Source organism: Aythya marila, assembly GCF_965140915.1.
Source record: "Aythya marila genome assembly, chromosome: 1".
Lineage (NCBI taxonomy): Eukaryota > Metazoa > Chordata > Aves > Anseriformes > Anatidae > Aythya > Aythya marila.
The window spans coordinates 201,605,355-201,621,618 of record NC_139042.1 but is presented as its reverse complement, the minus strand read 5'-3'; the positions used below and the strand labels follow the sequence as shown (position 1 = coordinate 201,621,618).

At 42.8% G+C, this 16,264-nt stretch overlaps 1 protein-coding gene across 7 annotated transcripts in view; it reads left to right on the top strand.

The window, feature by feature from the left end:
- The window catches only part of CELF2 (CUGBP Elav-like family member 2), a 373,678-nt gene that overhangs the window by 112,193 nt on the left and 245,221 nt on the right, over nt 1-16,264 (top strand). For 2 of the 7 annotated variants that reach the window (XM_082759992.1, XM_082759991.1), the window contains exon 1: nt 14,610-14,816. The exons of 3 other annotated variants lie outside the window; for them this stretch is intronic. In XM_082759992.1, the coding sequence (XP_082616118.1) occupies nt 14,743-14,816 (74 nt within the window). In that variant the 5' untranslated portion in view covers nt 14,610-14,742. Of the gene's footprint in view, nt 1-1,818; nt 1,924-14,609; nt 14,817-16,264 lie in introns of those variants that run through there. 2 more of the 7 variants (XM_082759986.1, XM_082759988.1) reach the window with 2 other exon arrangements.

The following is a 16,264-nucleotide window of genomic DNA, read 5'->3' as shown; positions in this document are numbered from 1 at the left end:
CTTGACTTGCAGTCCTTCATGATATCCATGTTTCCCCAACTACTGTCTTCCTTTCTTTCTCTCTACATCATTACAAGTAGATTAGACTTAGTTTTGTATTTTCACTTGTCTTTTGGTCATTTGATAAATATTATATCAGAACGACTGAAACTAATCCCAAGGTCTCACAGTGCTAAATGAGAAGCGTAGAACAAAAGGATCATTTCTGCTGCAATTTATGACCTTAATAGATGTTTACAGCTACTATCTGAAAGGCAAGGAGTTGCTATCAGTATATTTATACTGGTGATTGCTCCCTCTTTGCCTTAATTCCCAGGCTCAAGTTTACCAGAAAGATCAAGCCCCTAAATGTGAAGTTCTGTTCAGGAAAGCGTTAGCATCCTGGCGTCAGGATATCACAGCAGTATATTTTAAGACACTGGCGTATAATGTAGGAAAGAAGTTCAGAGCTACCGCAGATATAGCTGGAAGTCTATGAAAGTTTGGATTCAAGATTTGAGGTTCAGATCTATTTCAGGCTTAGTGTATTTGACTCCTACTGGGCTCTTTGAGTAGCTTTCATTTTTTGATGACTGTGTTCATTGAGTTTTGCATGTGCCTACATGAACAGGACCTCAGAGAAAATGACAATCATTGTTAAGATGCATTTTACTGCGTCAGTGATGCAGAGAAGCCTTTGGCTGAAAAAAAGTGTCAAGGTCTTGTTGACATTTTAAGCACCAACTCAAGCATCTGATGTAGATTTAAAACAAACAAAAATGAAAGAAAGCAAACAAACAATAAAGGAAAAAAAGAAAAAAGAAAAAAGAAAAAAAAAAAACACCAACAACCATCTTCCTGCCCCCAAAGTAGCTGCATTCACTGCCAGAAGCTGAAACCAAGATGTGAAAATAAACCTCTCTTTGACTATCCTGGCAACTGGGAAACCCACGACCAATTTCTACAAATCACATGGCGGATCTCTGAATTAGGGCCCCAAAGACTGTTTCCTTGAAATCAGAGTCATGCTATAGTTTCTTTCATACATCGGAAGTGAGTAAATCATTGAATAATGCAGCCCCTTTCCTGTCTGTGAGAACTCTGCCAAACCAAGCACATGGGACTGGGTTCAAACAAAATCAGTGCCTTGCTAAAGCCAACGTAGAGGATTTGTGTTTTGGAGGGGTTAAAATTGCCCAGATAAGCAGAAAACTTGCAGAAGATCCCCAGGTGCCTGCATTAATACTCCCCAGTCACTCTGATGTGAGCTGGCAGGTCCCATAAAGCCACTCAGCCTTGAATGGGGAAGGGAAGGAGGCAGGGAACAAGAGCTCCAGCTGCGACTCCAAAGCCCCAGAAAGAACCTCTAACCCAATTCCCTTCAAGTGCACAAGCCTTGCGAGCCGCAGCATCTGTTTGCCACTGTATTCACCAAGTTCACAGGGCAAACAAAAGATCCATATCAAGCATGCATCCTTCAAGGGGGAGGAAAGCCTCCCCTCCTTCACCCATATTCTTCCCTGTTGTCTTTCAGTTATTTTTTTTTTTTTTTCGGGGGGAGAGTGGGGGGTGAAGATGTCACTATTTTTTTTTTATTTTTTTTTTCTTGATGGTAATTAAGAGAGCTAACACCAGCTAGGCTAGAGTGAACGCAAACAAGACCCCTATAGGCAGCACAGTGCATTAATGTAAAATATGCCCAGACAACATAACTTGTCAGAGAGGATTATTTCTGCTTAGTGAATCTGCAGGGGCCCCTTTGCTCCACCACTCAGCGTCTGCCTAGAGAGAGAAAGAGAGAAAGAGTAGCCATTAGTGAGTAGCTACTGTGGCATTGATGTTTGAGCGCACTTCTGAACTGGCTTTTGTTGAGAATATCGGTGCAGAAAGCATGCGCTGTCCCAAATCCGCTGTTACTATGAGAAATGAGGAGCTGCTTTTAAGGTATGTTGTCTCCTTTGTTTTAACGCGTGCTTTCGAGTTGCCTGGGCCCGCTGCAACTATAACCGTGCTGGGTATTAAGTAGTTTCCCTATTTAAAGGAAAAGACAGGCATTGCTGCGTGCAAGGAGCGTTTCACTAGTTAGAATCGCACATTTCATGTCTGACGACAAATGTACGGAGAGGGCAAGAAGACAAAAAAATAATATGTTTATATCTGTTTTTCCTAAATGAGAGCTGGTATTTCTTTTATCACCTCCTTTGCAATGTTTCTGCCTGCTTCATTATTATGCACTGGGCATGGAATAAGCATGGAAAAAGCTCAGGGAGACTCCATATTAGAGCTAGTGCCCTAAATACCACTTTAATTTTCACTTAGCCTATGTAAATAGTTATTAATGCTCTACCTCGTCCTCGCCACTTGAAGATGTTTTAAAAATATGTAAATACTCCCATATGTGGGATTACACATATATTCTTAATGCTCCAAGGTTTAGCGGGGGGCCAGCATCGACTACTCTTTTCAGAGACACACACACACACGCAGACACACGCACACACGCACACAAACACACACACACGGAATTATGCTGGAATTGGCACCCTGCTTTGAAAAATGTAGTCTTTTGTTTATTTGCTAGCAGACATCGTAGCATTGAATACATCTTCTGGTCTGACAATGGGACAGCTGAACAATGGTGCTGTCAAACTAGCTTAATGTATGTCTGGCGGTGGGGTGGGTTTTGTTTTTGTTTTTCTTTTTTCTTTTCTCAGCCCCTTTTTCATTTCCCTTAATCTTTTTGCATATGCGGTAGAATATGAAGTCCATTGCCTAATTTGTGAAGGTTGTTTCATTTGAGATCCGTTGCTAATAGTGCAGGGAGGGGGAGGTTTGCATCTTACAATTATGTCCATTGCATTAAGTTGGAGATTTATTGCTAGCAACCTCTCCTTTAACTGTGGAGAGAAAACTTATTGATTCTGAAAGCTTACAATAGTGCTGTCAATCTGGCAAATACACAGTTGCCAAATGTGCCCTTGCATGATTTTATGCCTGATCATATCAACTTTAACTACTGTTTTGAAGATACTGTTTCTAATTTTGTTTAGGTAATGAAAATGCAATAAAAATGATAAATCAGATCTCAAAGTGGGAGCCCATGCTACTTTCCCTTTTTATAATCCAGCTATTAGCATATTTTAAGGTCAGGCAGAATAATTTACCTGGATGATTCCTATTCCTATCCCAAAATCTAACAAATTATTCATATGACATTTCATGAATTATCTATCTATTTTGACAGCCATAGTTTAGGATTAGAACAGTTAACAATTTTTGTTTTGCATTTGGAAAAATGCTCACGTACATTATGCATTATGAAAAGAAACTGTTACAAAGCTATTTAAAATTTCTGAGTTCTTTCTTGGACAACAGTTTATGTCTTAAATAAAATGAATTGTCATCAGATTTGTGGAGTTTCTGAAGCTGCTTAAAGTCTTTGAGTAGTTTACATGTTAAGTACATACATCACTTTTAGCAATAATTGTAATAATTTTCTGAGAGAACAGGTGGATAGTTATCAGTGTGGTTTATTTTTTGCTTGGGTCAATTAATTTTAAGGGTTTCATAATTTCTTTTTTCCAACTGGATTCCAGGGCTTGATTTATACAGGTTCAGGGAGCTATAAGATGCCTTAATTTAAAAAAAAAAAAAAAAAAAAAAAAAAAAAGTGAAGATTTAATGGTGGGGTTCAGAGCTTTCTAAAGCATGTATTTTCAACAAAAAATAATGTTTTATGGGGAGACTCTTGAATACTTGCTATGCTTTTTTGAATTTTTTCTATTGTTGTCTCATCTCCTTCCCTTGTGTGTTGAGATGGTATAAATCAATACAAAAGAGTTTACGTGAACAAAAAGGTAATATCGCATAAAATAGTCTTGAAGCCTAGAGGTTATGGATTATCAGGTAGTGCTTGCATGCTGTGTGTTGTGCATAAACAAGAAGAGAGAAAGTATGGTGTTTAATATAATGGGACCATGCAATAATTCACTTTCTTGGGAGAACTTCTCTCGAGCCAAACATTAACTAGTTCACAACTGCTCTCGGCTGCCAGAACCAGGATGTGTTATGCTTTACCAAGTTATCCTCCTGTAGCCTGTGCTTTCTAGCAGCCACTGCCCTTTGTGAGTGGCAGCCAAGTAAATACCTCGCTCCCGCTGACATGGAAATGCCCCGTTGGTGGCTGCCCAGAGCAGGGTGGGTGTCACTCCTGTAGCAGACACCCAGAGCCACCTGGGCAGCACAGCCACCCTCCACTTGTAAGGACTATTCAATACTAAAACTCTTTCCTAAGCGCTCTTCTCACAGGTGAGTTCATACTAAACTTATAGTAGTTCCTATGTTTTCAGATGAAATGCTGCATAAAATACATACAAGACAGGTTTGTGTCTTGGTTTGCCAATTACTTTGTTCTTTTCCAAGGGTATTTTCTGACATTCCATTCACATCAAAGGCTAATTTTTTGAATTATTCTGGGTGAACCCTCCTCCAAAAAAAAAAAAAAAAAATTCTTTCTATGCATATTTACTGAAATATTGCTTTTTGAGCCATAACAATTATTATTAACATCAAAGAAGGTGAAGCAAATCTGTAACATAAGCTATTTCGTAGCATGCTTGAACAAAAGTGCCAGCTTTTGAGAGGCTATAGGTTCAGAGCTCTCATACATTAACATCACAGGTGTCCTCAGCGTTACCTGTGCTGAATCTCACCCAGTCACAAAGCAATGTGGTGCCTAGCAGTTGTCAAACTTGGCAACATCTGTTTCCATAACAGTGCTAAGAGAGCTCATTCAGACTCTGCATGAGTTGTTATTTGTTCTTGCAATGACCAGGTGTAATGCCAAAAAGAAATACTGTCCTCGGTTGTACCTGGCAGAGCAAGGTGCTAACCTGGCACCCGGCTTCCCATTCTGCCATAGGAAATGGGAGTGAATTATATTTATTTATTAGCCTGGAGTCTTTGTCTGTATTTTTTTCCAGATTCATGGAGCACAATCTCTAACATCAACATGTTAATATTCTCTTTGTTAAATGAGAATAAAACTGAAGTGTTTCTGTTATCAAATTTAAGTATATAAGATTGCAAACTATACCTTTGGGGCTGAAAAACAAAGGAGAGCATTCAATTAATATTCATATCTAGAAGTTTTACTGCAAGTGTAGATTGTGCTTGAATACTTAAGAAGTCATTCAGGAGTGAATCAATACTAATTATTGTAATCAGGAGGGTTAATTAGCTGAAGATGCCGCTGATGGAAAGTTCACTGCTTACAGCCCTGAAAACACCTAAGTTGATGAAATCTGAAAGCAAGATGTCGAGGAGGACTTTATATAGAGAGAAAGGCTTGGCTTTCCTTTGACAGTTGAAGAGCTAGTTGTTCCAAAGGGGAAGCATGGCTTGTACTTTGTGTTTTGCATGATATTAATCTGGGGAGTATTAGATGATGCAACTAAATCTGTCTTGATGATATTTTGTGGTAGTTTCTCATTAAATGCAAGTACCATTTTGGATAACCTGTACTGTCTCTGCAGCATTCATTTACAGATTACCATAAATTAATATGGATAGTCTTATGCATTTGAAATCTTGTTCCAGTAGTGCTATTGGAAAGAGTTTTTATTTTTTATTTTTAACCATTTGTGTGCAGGCATGGGGTCTTTGCATGTTCTGTGTACGTAAGCTGCCTCTCAAATATGCAGGTATCCATCTGTGTGTATCTCTTATGTGTGCACGTAAGTTTAAACATTTGTTCATTGTGGCTGTTTATTTCTATAGTCCTGTGCCCCCAGAACTCCCACTCAGTTTCCATCTACAAAAAAGTATTCAACTACATATAATTCAGAAAACAGTTATTGAACAAGCAGTTCAATGAAATTTAAGGCAGATTATAAGGGATAAAGACTGAAAAGATACAACAGAAGAAAACCATTTTCTTCTCCCTTAATTAGAGCAGTTGTGCTTCTTAAAGTGAGCGTTACTGAATTCAGGAAAATCTAGCTATGTCAAATCTTTTCTCACAAGTGAATTGTGGCAAGCTTTCTTCTTTCATGCTGGCTAGTTGTTTTTGTGTTTTTTTCTTTCTTTTCTCCCCCTTTCCCTCTAGTTATATCTATTTAGGGTATAACCAAGATGAATGTCTGGATGTTTATTGGAGCACACTGTAGAAAAAATAAAAATAAAAAATCTCTCTCTCTTTCACACACACACTCATGTAAAGCCCCTGAAGTAAAGTGATGTTTTTAGAAGAAAGAAATTCTGTTTCAAAACATATCCTTCTTCACTCTCTAATGACATTAGAGATTATCACGTGCAGGTGCTATTTATCTTTGCAACTGCTTCCCTATGACTGTTTTACTGCTTCCAACACATTTACTTGTATGTCAGCCATATAAAAGGTAACTGAAAATGGCAGCTGTTGAGAAAGCATGTCGCCATGCCTGGAATGACATGCATTATCAGGGCAGCAGGAGTTGCTGGCTCCACAGCCCATTTCAACTTGACCTGCCAAATGATTGGCTGCCTGGGATAGTGATGAATCGCTGGAGTTTATGAAACAGGACTGCTGGCATCCTCACAGAGGAAATAAAAACTGGATTTTTCCTCTAACACTCTCGTCATGGCAAAAATACAGCTTTTTTGTTGTTGTTGTTTGTTTTGCTTTTGCATTTTTGCACCCTGCAGCGGAAGCAAATACGGCAATTTAATTCTCTTTAATACTGGGCTTGGCAAGTTAATGATGCACTTAAGGTTAACTGTCTTTATGGGATAGAAGGGGGCAGGAGTGAGTATCTAGGTAGGAATTTTTTGCAAATTTGGGGTAAATCTTGATCTGTACCCCAATTTTTTCATCTTTCACTCTGGTCTTGAGACTCACATAGTGTGAGTAGTACTGAGCTCAAGCAGGATGCAAAAAGGATTTTAGCTGTTCTCACTCACAACTTTATTCTCTCTGCTATCCTAAGGATCAGTGACCATTTCACGGGCTAATATCAGCCAGATACATCTTCAGGGTTTCTCAAATAATGGCTAAATTGACATTTCTGGAAATCATCGACTCTCAAATTTGCACTCACTTTCTAGGTGGTTCATGAAATTATATTATGCATTAAGACCACATTACTGGATTAGGCTCTTAGGAGTTGGTGCTTGTAGGAAAGTATCGTGGTCTGTAAACCTGCCAGTACACTGACAAGACTGACACAGTGTGGATCACAAGCTGCCCTGCAAAATGCAGCCAAGTAAAAATGATCCTCATATTTCAATTAAAATACCCAACATTTTGCTGGGAGGGTGGGGAGCAGAGAAAATTACTTGCTTCTCTGTCCACGCAGCAAAGTTGGCGGCTGATGTGCTAGCCTGTGTCCCATCTTCTGGTAGAATAACCTAATTTTAAGTTAAACTCTCTCTGATTCAGAGGAATAGGATTACCAATGAAATTGCTTAGGAAGTTTTAAATATGGCACTTATATAAAGATAATGCTTTCTGCCATTACGTTAGAGAGGGTTTGTCTTGAGTCTTACACTTTGCTGCCTAAGCTTTTCTCCACTAGTTCTGAAAACCAATTTGCATGCTCACGTTCGCTATTAGACTTCTTCACCTTCCTCCGAATAATTCAGCAGTGGCTGCTGCTAGACGCCAGATGCCGGAGGGGCTGCCTCACTCTTGTTATTTAAGGCACAGCCTTCTGATGTCCCTGCAAGGTTTCTGAAACAGAGGGCAAACTTTTGCCGCGTGGGGAGAGGTGGCGTTGGGAACTGTTGCACGTGCCCTTGGGTGCGTGAGGGGGAAATGCTGTCCTTGCTCTGGAGTTCCCATGGCAGCAAATCAGCAGGTCATCTTCAAGAGCAGCCTTTGAGGATGCCAGACAACAGTCTGTCACGGGCAGAGGGCTGGAGGGGAAAAAAAAAAAAAGATAGAAAATCAGAGAGAGGATGTGGGAATTTACTATCCGTTTTAGACAAATAGAGGAGTGAAGAGAAAAGCAAGGGCACCCTGACGTAGATCATCTGGAAATTGAACCTTGCAAGTGTAGATAGCTGCGGATGATGTGATAGCTGTGCTGTGGAGTGAATTTAAGATTCAAATCCTGCACCTGCTCTCCCTGGAAGCTGCAGGTCAGCATCTGAAGAATTGAGGCCCTCTAGAAAGGAAATGGTGAATTATCAGAAAACTTAAATTCTTGGAGACCCCATTTTCAACTGTAATAATCTCTTGGTTTCATTTTCCTTTTCTTCTGCCTAAAAAAATTACCTATTTTCAGCTACAATGTGAGGAAGAAGCTCACTCTAAAGCTTGAGAATTTGTCTGCATCATTTCAGCCCACATTTAATTTTAATGAGAGGGTTATATAACCCCCTTTAAAAATAACAAAACACTAACAGAACTGCATCGGCAACATCAGGTGTTCTGCAGTGCTGCTCAGATGAATCATACAGAGATTTGTCTGTGTACGGCTGATGAACATACATTTAACTTAGTTAACCCCCATGCCTGAACATAGCAACCCGGAGTGACCAAATTTTTTTCTAAAGAGCCATTTCCACAAAAGGATGCCAAACTTGTTGCCTGCCCTAGGAACCTCGTGGTTTGCTCATTTTTGTATTATTAAATAGATGTAAAAGTTCCAGATGAATTATTGTGACTCTACTAAGAGGAATCATTTCATATTAAAAACTGAGCTGGTTTTAATGTCTTGCTTCAGAACAGGAAGCCAGTGTTCCTATGTGTTGCACTGAGCCCCAAATCTCTGAAATTGTTAAGAACATCCCATTTAACAGACAGCTCTGGGAGTAATAAACATTTGACTTTATAAATGTTCCTTTTGGAGAGAGAACTCAGGGAGGAAAAATCGAATCAGTGATTGTGAACATGTTAAACATCTTGGTTTGGATTCAGTCTTTGACTTTGGTTTGTCCCCAAGCCAGTGGTTGCTGGAAGACGGAAAGGGTGACATTACACTTGCCCTACTCATCCTCTTTCTCTTTGCATCCATTGCTGTCCCCAGCCAGTGCTCACCACCTGCTTCCCTGACCCCACATCTCTCACAACAACCAGCTCGCCGAGCTGGGCATAAACCTGCAGAAATCTCAAAGCGATGATAAAATGAGGGAGTTTTTGTGTCTCCTAGTGTGGATTTGGGCCGGAGTAAAAGATTTTTTTTTATGGTGGGCTCTTTCCCCTGTTCTATGAAAGCATTAGTAGGGCTCTTGAGCATCGTGAGGATGGAGCTCCACACATGAGCACCAAATGTGTGATCCCTCCTACCCTCCTATCCTGTCATACAAGATTATAGTTCACCACGTGAAGATGCTATAATAGCCAAATCCATCAACATTAAGTTCCCACTGTAGGTTGTTCTCCTAGGGTTATCTGGAAAGGTGGCTTTTTTGGCCATAGTGTGAGATCAAAACCAGATCTGCCCCAAGCACGCAGAACCTCTATTTCTTTCCTTGTTCAGTTGTGGTTGGTGCTGGAATCAGTCATCAGGTGAGAAGATAAGTTAGTTCATAAAATATAAAAGAAAAAAAGAAAAAAAAAAAAAAGGAAGAAAGAAAGGGAAAAAGTCAATACCTGTTGTCAAGTTGCAAGAGGACTGGGCTGAAAAAAGCCTTGGTCTTGTGTACACACACACAAGGCGCTACACAAAGGCAACGCCTACAGATCAATAGCAGTGCTCTTCTATAGGGCTGTAAATAAATAACAGGACGATGAGGCTCAGTCCTGCAGATATTTACTTGTTGCTATTTACACGTGTGCCATGGAGAGCCCAAGTGGAGGAAATGGTACCAACCAGCTGCTTCTGGCATCACCGTTGCTCAGCACCAGCACTGGGCAGGATCAGACCCAGTGACATGATTGAGCATCCCAAGCATTTGGGTGCTGTTAACGAAGTTGAGTGTTCCTCCAAACTTTTTTAAAAGCCCTCTTGTCTGCCTTGTGCCACAAAGTCCTGCCTAATTGTTTCAGGAAAGATTGAGTTATTACCCACAAAAAGGAACAAAGGCCTCATACCCACAGTATGATGAAATCACCTCTTCAGTGGGATAAAATAGCGCAAAAAAAAAAAAAAAAAAAAAAAAGAGTGAGTGGGAAGTTTCACTATAGCAACCAAGTTTACATAATATCAGTGTGCTTCAAGTGAAAGCTCTAGAAATGCTTAATTTGAGGTGCCTTTCTACAGGGCTAATTTGAAATGACGTTTATTTCTGAAAATTACTGATTAGTTGCAAGAGCCTGTAGAGCTGGGGGGAAACCTCACAAGCAACTAAGATTTCTGTACTTAACATTCATTGATAAGTTCTAACCAACAATTTAATTTTTCTTTTAGAAGGCTTTTGATTATTTGCAAACTGTTGTATTTCTCAAACCATGCTGAAGGGAAGGCTGTCATGTGTTTGGTTTTGTTTCAGGTGAGAACATAAGGCAAATAAAAATTCCTTACTGAAAGGTTAAGGCTTCATAACGCAAAACTTTATTCCAATGCCAGACCTAATTGGCAAAGATGGACTTGTTACAAATAATCAGAATCCTCGCAAATAGTAAAATGGTGCAGAATTGGGTCCGTTACTTTGGGCACTCAAACAAATTTACTGCTTTTTGCTTTAACTGCTTTCTGCTTTTACACCATTATGCAGTTCTGCCCGGACACTTTGTGCAGCTTGTGCTCGTGCGCTTTTCTTTTTGTTTTTTTCCCCCTTTTCTTGACCCTACAGAAGTTAAGCTGATAGGCTTCCCGGCTCACTGCTGGGCAGGTAGGCTCACATCCCACCACACAAAACAAGATGCTCTATTTTCTGCTATTAGCCATGCTACTCCTTTCCAGCTCATGGTTTGCCTGGAAGGTTATTTCTTTGTGAAAGATAGTGAACACCTCATTTGCATTCACCGGTGCTATCTAGACCAGATTTCTTTTTCCCCCTCACATTAGTGCAAGATCCTGAGTGATTCTACTGGAGTCATTTGAGCTTGCTCCAAATTTACACCACTGCCACTGAGCTCTGATTCTGCCTCCTCTGTAAGAAACTTGCTTTGATGCCAGAGATAAGCTGAATCCAGAGCATGTTCATTGGCTTAGGGGGGAATAAAGCAGAGGATTTGAACTCTCTTCGTGCTGCCTTGCAGGCTCGGTGGAGAGTGAAGTCACTCAGAAACTTTCCCTTGAAGTGATTCCAACAGCAGCATTTCCTTGGTGCAATACTGGGAGGCATGCTGATTAAAAGAATGGCAATTAAGGAAGGGGTGAGGAGCGGGTCCGGAGAAGGGAGGAGAGGTGAGCTGGCTTTGGCTGTGGTATCTGGAAGGGAAGGGGTGCCTGCTTTGTCACTCGCTGGATGAGAAGGACAGGCAGTGATGTCAGGGTGAGCTCATATGCTTTGGAGTGACCTGGCGTAGCCTTTGTCTTTCTCCAGCCCTACCTTTTTCGCGTGGGTTTTTCTGCTCTGAGGAGGTGTTCGTTTTCAAAGACTGGGTTGTTTGGAGAACTGCATCTAGCACTCTGGGTTTGAAAAGCTGTTTGAATGGTGACTAATCTGCTAATAGGAGGTGGGAATGCTTTATCTGCCTTGCTAGACACGTGGAGAAACTGAGGCACTGAGAGTAAATGGTGCAACCATGGGACAAGTGGGGTCTGGGTCTCTGAAATGAGGGGAGGTTGGCAAGGAGGTGATGTTTATAGCTGGAATAGTATTAAACCCCCCAAACTGCTGATTCCAAATTCCAGGTTCCTTCCTCAAAACTGCCATATGCTCCACCAGCTGAAAGTGCTTAATATTGGTGGACAGTGGTAGCACAGCAATAATGCAGCTCCGCTAAGCTCCTGTTTACTTCTACTGTCTGATTTATGCTGCAAAAATTAATGTGGCTTCATTTGCTATTCCCCCTCCCCATTTCCCTCCGTACTGTAGTAATGGACCAAAGCTTTCATTTTTTACCTCAGCAGTGTTCCTTCATTTTTAATAAAAGTTGCTATTTTGTGCTGGTCAGAAAACTGACATTACCATTACAAATAACAGAGCCAAGACTGTAACAGTGTGCGAAACATGCAAATTTTTTTGTTGTTTTTGTTTTTCACCATTTGCCCTCTGCATTCAAGAGTTAATTCATACGTAGGCACTACATAATTTATGTTTGAGAACCGTATTATTTGAATGCAGTTTCTCCCTATAAACTTTCCTCGAGTCATATCTCAGTATCTTTTATAGGCTGGGTTCCTTTTTGCATTTGACCCTGTTCCTGCCTCTAACTTTTAAATGGCAAAAGCAAATGTGCTTTGAAAAGTGTGTTACACTGTAGTTGTTAAATAAAGCAATAACCTATGCACTTGTAATGCTTTCTCTATGACCTACTTACATACTACTTCACCCTCCTTATAGTATGATTAAAAGCTGCTTTGAATCCACTATTCCCTCAAGGGATTTGAGGCTAGAATTTAACAAACTGCTGAGAAGGCTTAAGTCAGTAAGAGGGCTTCCCTACAGCTTCTTCCAGCTAATTCACATGTAATTAAAAGGAAAATAAATATTTCAAAAGAACATACGTTTTAATGAAGCATTTTTAAGCACTTGCACCTTGTGAAATGGAGCAAATTTATAAAGATCTCACAATCTCATGCTCAGATTTTTAGCAAAATTATTTGTGATGCTCCCTGCCCCGCAGTCTCTTCCATCCTATGCGAAGTGTAAATTTACTTTTCAGTCAGGAGCAGTGGGACTTGCAAAGTGGCTGGTGAAACTGAAGTGCCTCAGATTTAGCACGTACCAAGGAAATGATGATGGAGAGGTACAGATCCAGCCACACGGGGTGAAGTGAGGGTGGAGACTTCTTACTTGAAAGAATATCCTCATCCTCAGTGAGCTGCCTGCATTTCTTCTGAGCTAAAACCTGCCCCTTCTGCAGTGGCAAGATTTTGAAATTGAAAGTTAATCCAACTCTGCTCTGGGCTGGATTAACCACCATGGAGGCTTCAGATCAAAACCCAGGTGGCTGCATCCAGCTGGAGAAAGTTGTGCTGGTCTCTCCTTTTATTTCCAATTTGCACTTTTTTTTTTTTTTTTTATCCTCTGTGTAGGCCTACGCTGCGGCGGATGGCTGGCAGGGAAGAATCGCGATCAGTTTAGTAAAGGGGAGCCATAGCTTTGCTTTGTACGTTCCTACAGAGATGTTTAGGTGCCATGGTGATGAGGACAGTATGTGAACATATAGAACGGAGCAGATTAATAACACTATAGATATCTTTGCAGGACTGCAGCTGTCCTATGGGGATTACACTGAGGGCCAAGTGAACCTTTTCTTTCTTTAGACTTGCAAAGTAGGCAAAAATTTTAGCAGCCTGAGGGGTTTTTCTTCCTTTTAACTGTTTAAAATGGAAAAGTATCTTGAACAGAGCAGTAAACTGGACTCTGAAAACTCGCCTAGACTGTATTTTTATTATCAAATCGATGTTGGTCAAAATTTAAAACTTGTGATTTATAGCATATGTATGTCTTGGTCGCCTTATTTTTTTTTTTTTTTCAGAACACTGTTTGAAAAGCTTAAGTGTCATAGTGTTTAATTAGTGTTTGTTGCTTTTTTTGAGCATTGATTATCTGGAGCAAATGAATTATGAAATGTGGAGAGAGATTCAGAAGGAGAAGCAAATACAATGCAGATAAACATTTTGTCTGTCTAGACTGCTCAGATCATCCAGTAATCTTTGCAAATATGTTAATATTCTTTTGCCTGGAGCTGCTTTCTATTGAAGCAAGGAGGTTTTGGAGATGCAGAGGAAAATTTATACAGATTTTCAGGAGGCGGTAGCGTGGGGGGGCTGCCTCAGCTGTTTGTATGTGTGGAATTTTGTGTACATCTTGGTGTTGTCGCTTCTGTGCCTTCACTGCGGACAGCCCCAAGCACAGCACGGTTGGGAACGGGCATTTGGCAGGTTATAGATGTGCGGGTTTGCCACCAATACCTATTTAAATCCCTTTATTTTTTTTTGGATCGGGCAGGGATATAGTCACTACGCCATCTCTCTTGAGCCAGTACAGCCAGTTTGGGTGTCTGATAGGTGCCAAGGTCTGAATGTAGGGGTTCGGACAGAAAGCTCCTCACACCTTCCCCATGCCCTCAGCTTGGCGAGGCGGCTGCGCCTTCCACCCGCCAAACCTGCCCACAGTGACAAGGGGGTACATACAAACCAACCGCACGGAGTTGGTCTGGGGGTTTTATTTAGGAATTTAGGAAGAGGGCTTTAACAAGAAGAGGGCTTTCCCTCAGTGTGCACCTCCAACTCCACCAGGGCAAGGCTCAGACCCGGGGGGGGGGGATAAGAGGGCAGTGTCCCTGAGGCGCCGGCCAGCTCCTGCTCCGCCGTCCCTCTCAAACTTTGCCCGTGGGCACAGGGGGAGCCCCAGGGGACCCCCGGGGACCCCCGGGCAGGGCGGTGGGGCTCCGTTAGGCCTCTCCCCGGGGCCTCGGGGGTTAACCGGGGAGCTGCGGCGGGGAGGTGGCTCCGCCTCCCCGCTCAGCACCTGGCGCTCCACCGACACTTGCCTCAGCAGTCGATTTCGGAGGGGATTGGCGGAAAAAAAAAAAAAAAAAAAAAAAAAAAAAAAACACCGAGAGGGGGAGAGAAATGTGACAACTGCCGGGGCTGGCGGCTGCCGCGGGGAGGCCTCCGCACCTGTGCCTGCCTCTCCGCCGCCCGGCGCAGTTGTGGGATCCGGCGAGCCCCCGCCACATCCTTCCCTCCACGACCGCCGCGGCGAGCCCCGGAGCCCAGCATGACTTCTTCGTTCAAGCTGGATTTCCTTCCGGAGATGATGGTCGACGGCCGCTTGCTGGTCTCTGACAGAATGTAAGTGGCGGCGGGGGGCTGCCGCCGTCGCCGCCGGGGACCCCCCCCTTCCATGCTCCGTCCTCTCTCTCTGCATCCCCTCCCGAGTCCCTCGCAGTTTCTTTGCTATCCCCCCCCTTCCACTCCCCATGGATCCCGACAGCGTTACGAGTCGCGATAGGGGCGGGCAGGTCGCGCCCGAGGGGCCAAGTGTTGGATGCAGCGGAGGGGAGGGGGGGGAGAGAGAGAGGAGATCGGCGACCCCCTGCGCCCTGCCCGGCGGCATTAAAACCTATTGACCACGTTGAGATGGAGCAGCATCAGCTGGGAGTCAGAGCAGGCAGAAATCAGGGCGCTTTTTTCATTTTTTTTTTTTTTTTAAACCTCTTTCTCTCCCCCCCCCCCCCCGTCCGGTGCGGAGAGTGTTAATTAACATGAGGCCGGCTGCCTGACGTGCGCTTGGACCGCTGATCAGATTTATCGGGAGGCGCCGAACGCAGGAATTTCGAAAAAAAAAAAAAAATTAAAAAAGTATTCCCCTAGCCCGCCTCTGCTCCATTAATCTCCATCTGAAAGTTTCTATTATCACCCTCCTGGGCATTGCCAATTGAGAGGGGTTTTCAGGTAACCTAAGCCTGGTATGAAAAATAAAAGCTAGGGAAAGGCTCGCCGGCCGAAACATACGAAGGCTGAGCGCTGCTGCGCTGCGTTTTAACAGTGCCGAGGCTGCCTTTTATTTTGTTGCTTTTTCTTCTTTCCTCGGGATGACAAATGTGGTTTGGGTTGCATGAGAATGAAGCGAGAGGCGCTGGCACTGGAGCTATTCCGGCTGAGTTGCGAGTGTAAATAAAAACCCTGCGTGCAGCAGAGCCCCTCACCTGCGAGCGGCACGCATCAGCTTGTGTCCTGTGTGCCCCGATTGGAGACGATTCTGACTTTTTTATTACCTCCCTTGCTGGCAGCAAACTTTCTGCTCAGGTGGGATGCTTCCCTCAGCTCCAGCAGTGCTCTGAGCAGAGGCAGTCATCAGCGGCTGGTTGTTCGGGCAGCTGAGGTTTGGGAAGTGTGGCAGAGAGGGAAAAGAGGCAGGGGGGGAACCTACTTAGTGTGGATGTCTTCCTTGTTTTTTGCAGTCCTTGGAGGACAGCGGAGTGTTTGTGTAAATGCTGCCCGTTGTCTCTGTATAGTGATCCCAAAATCTCAATGAGTTCTCTGCTGGTTTCCCCCCTCCCGTAAGATCTGCATTTTTTATTGGCACCGGTCAGTTAGGTTTAGTTGGAAAAGGTGCTGTATCTCCCCCTTTTTGCTTAAAAATAACGCAGGTTTGACTGCTAGGGTGCAAAGTTGCAGCTGAACATTAGGATCGCTGGGTTTGCAACCCTCTGGAGGGACTTGGCACAGCTAAGCTTTCCCTTGCCTTCATCTTCTCGGCTCTGATTAGACTTTTCTACCTGCTGTCCTTCCAGGCA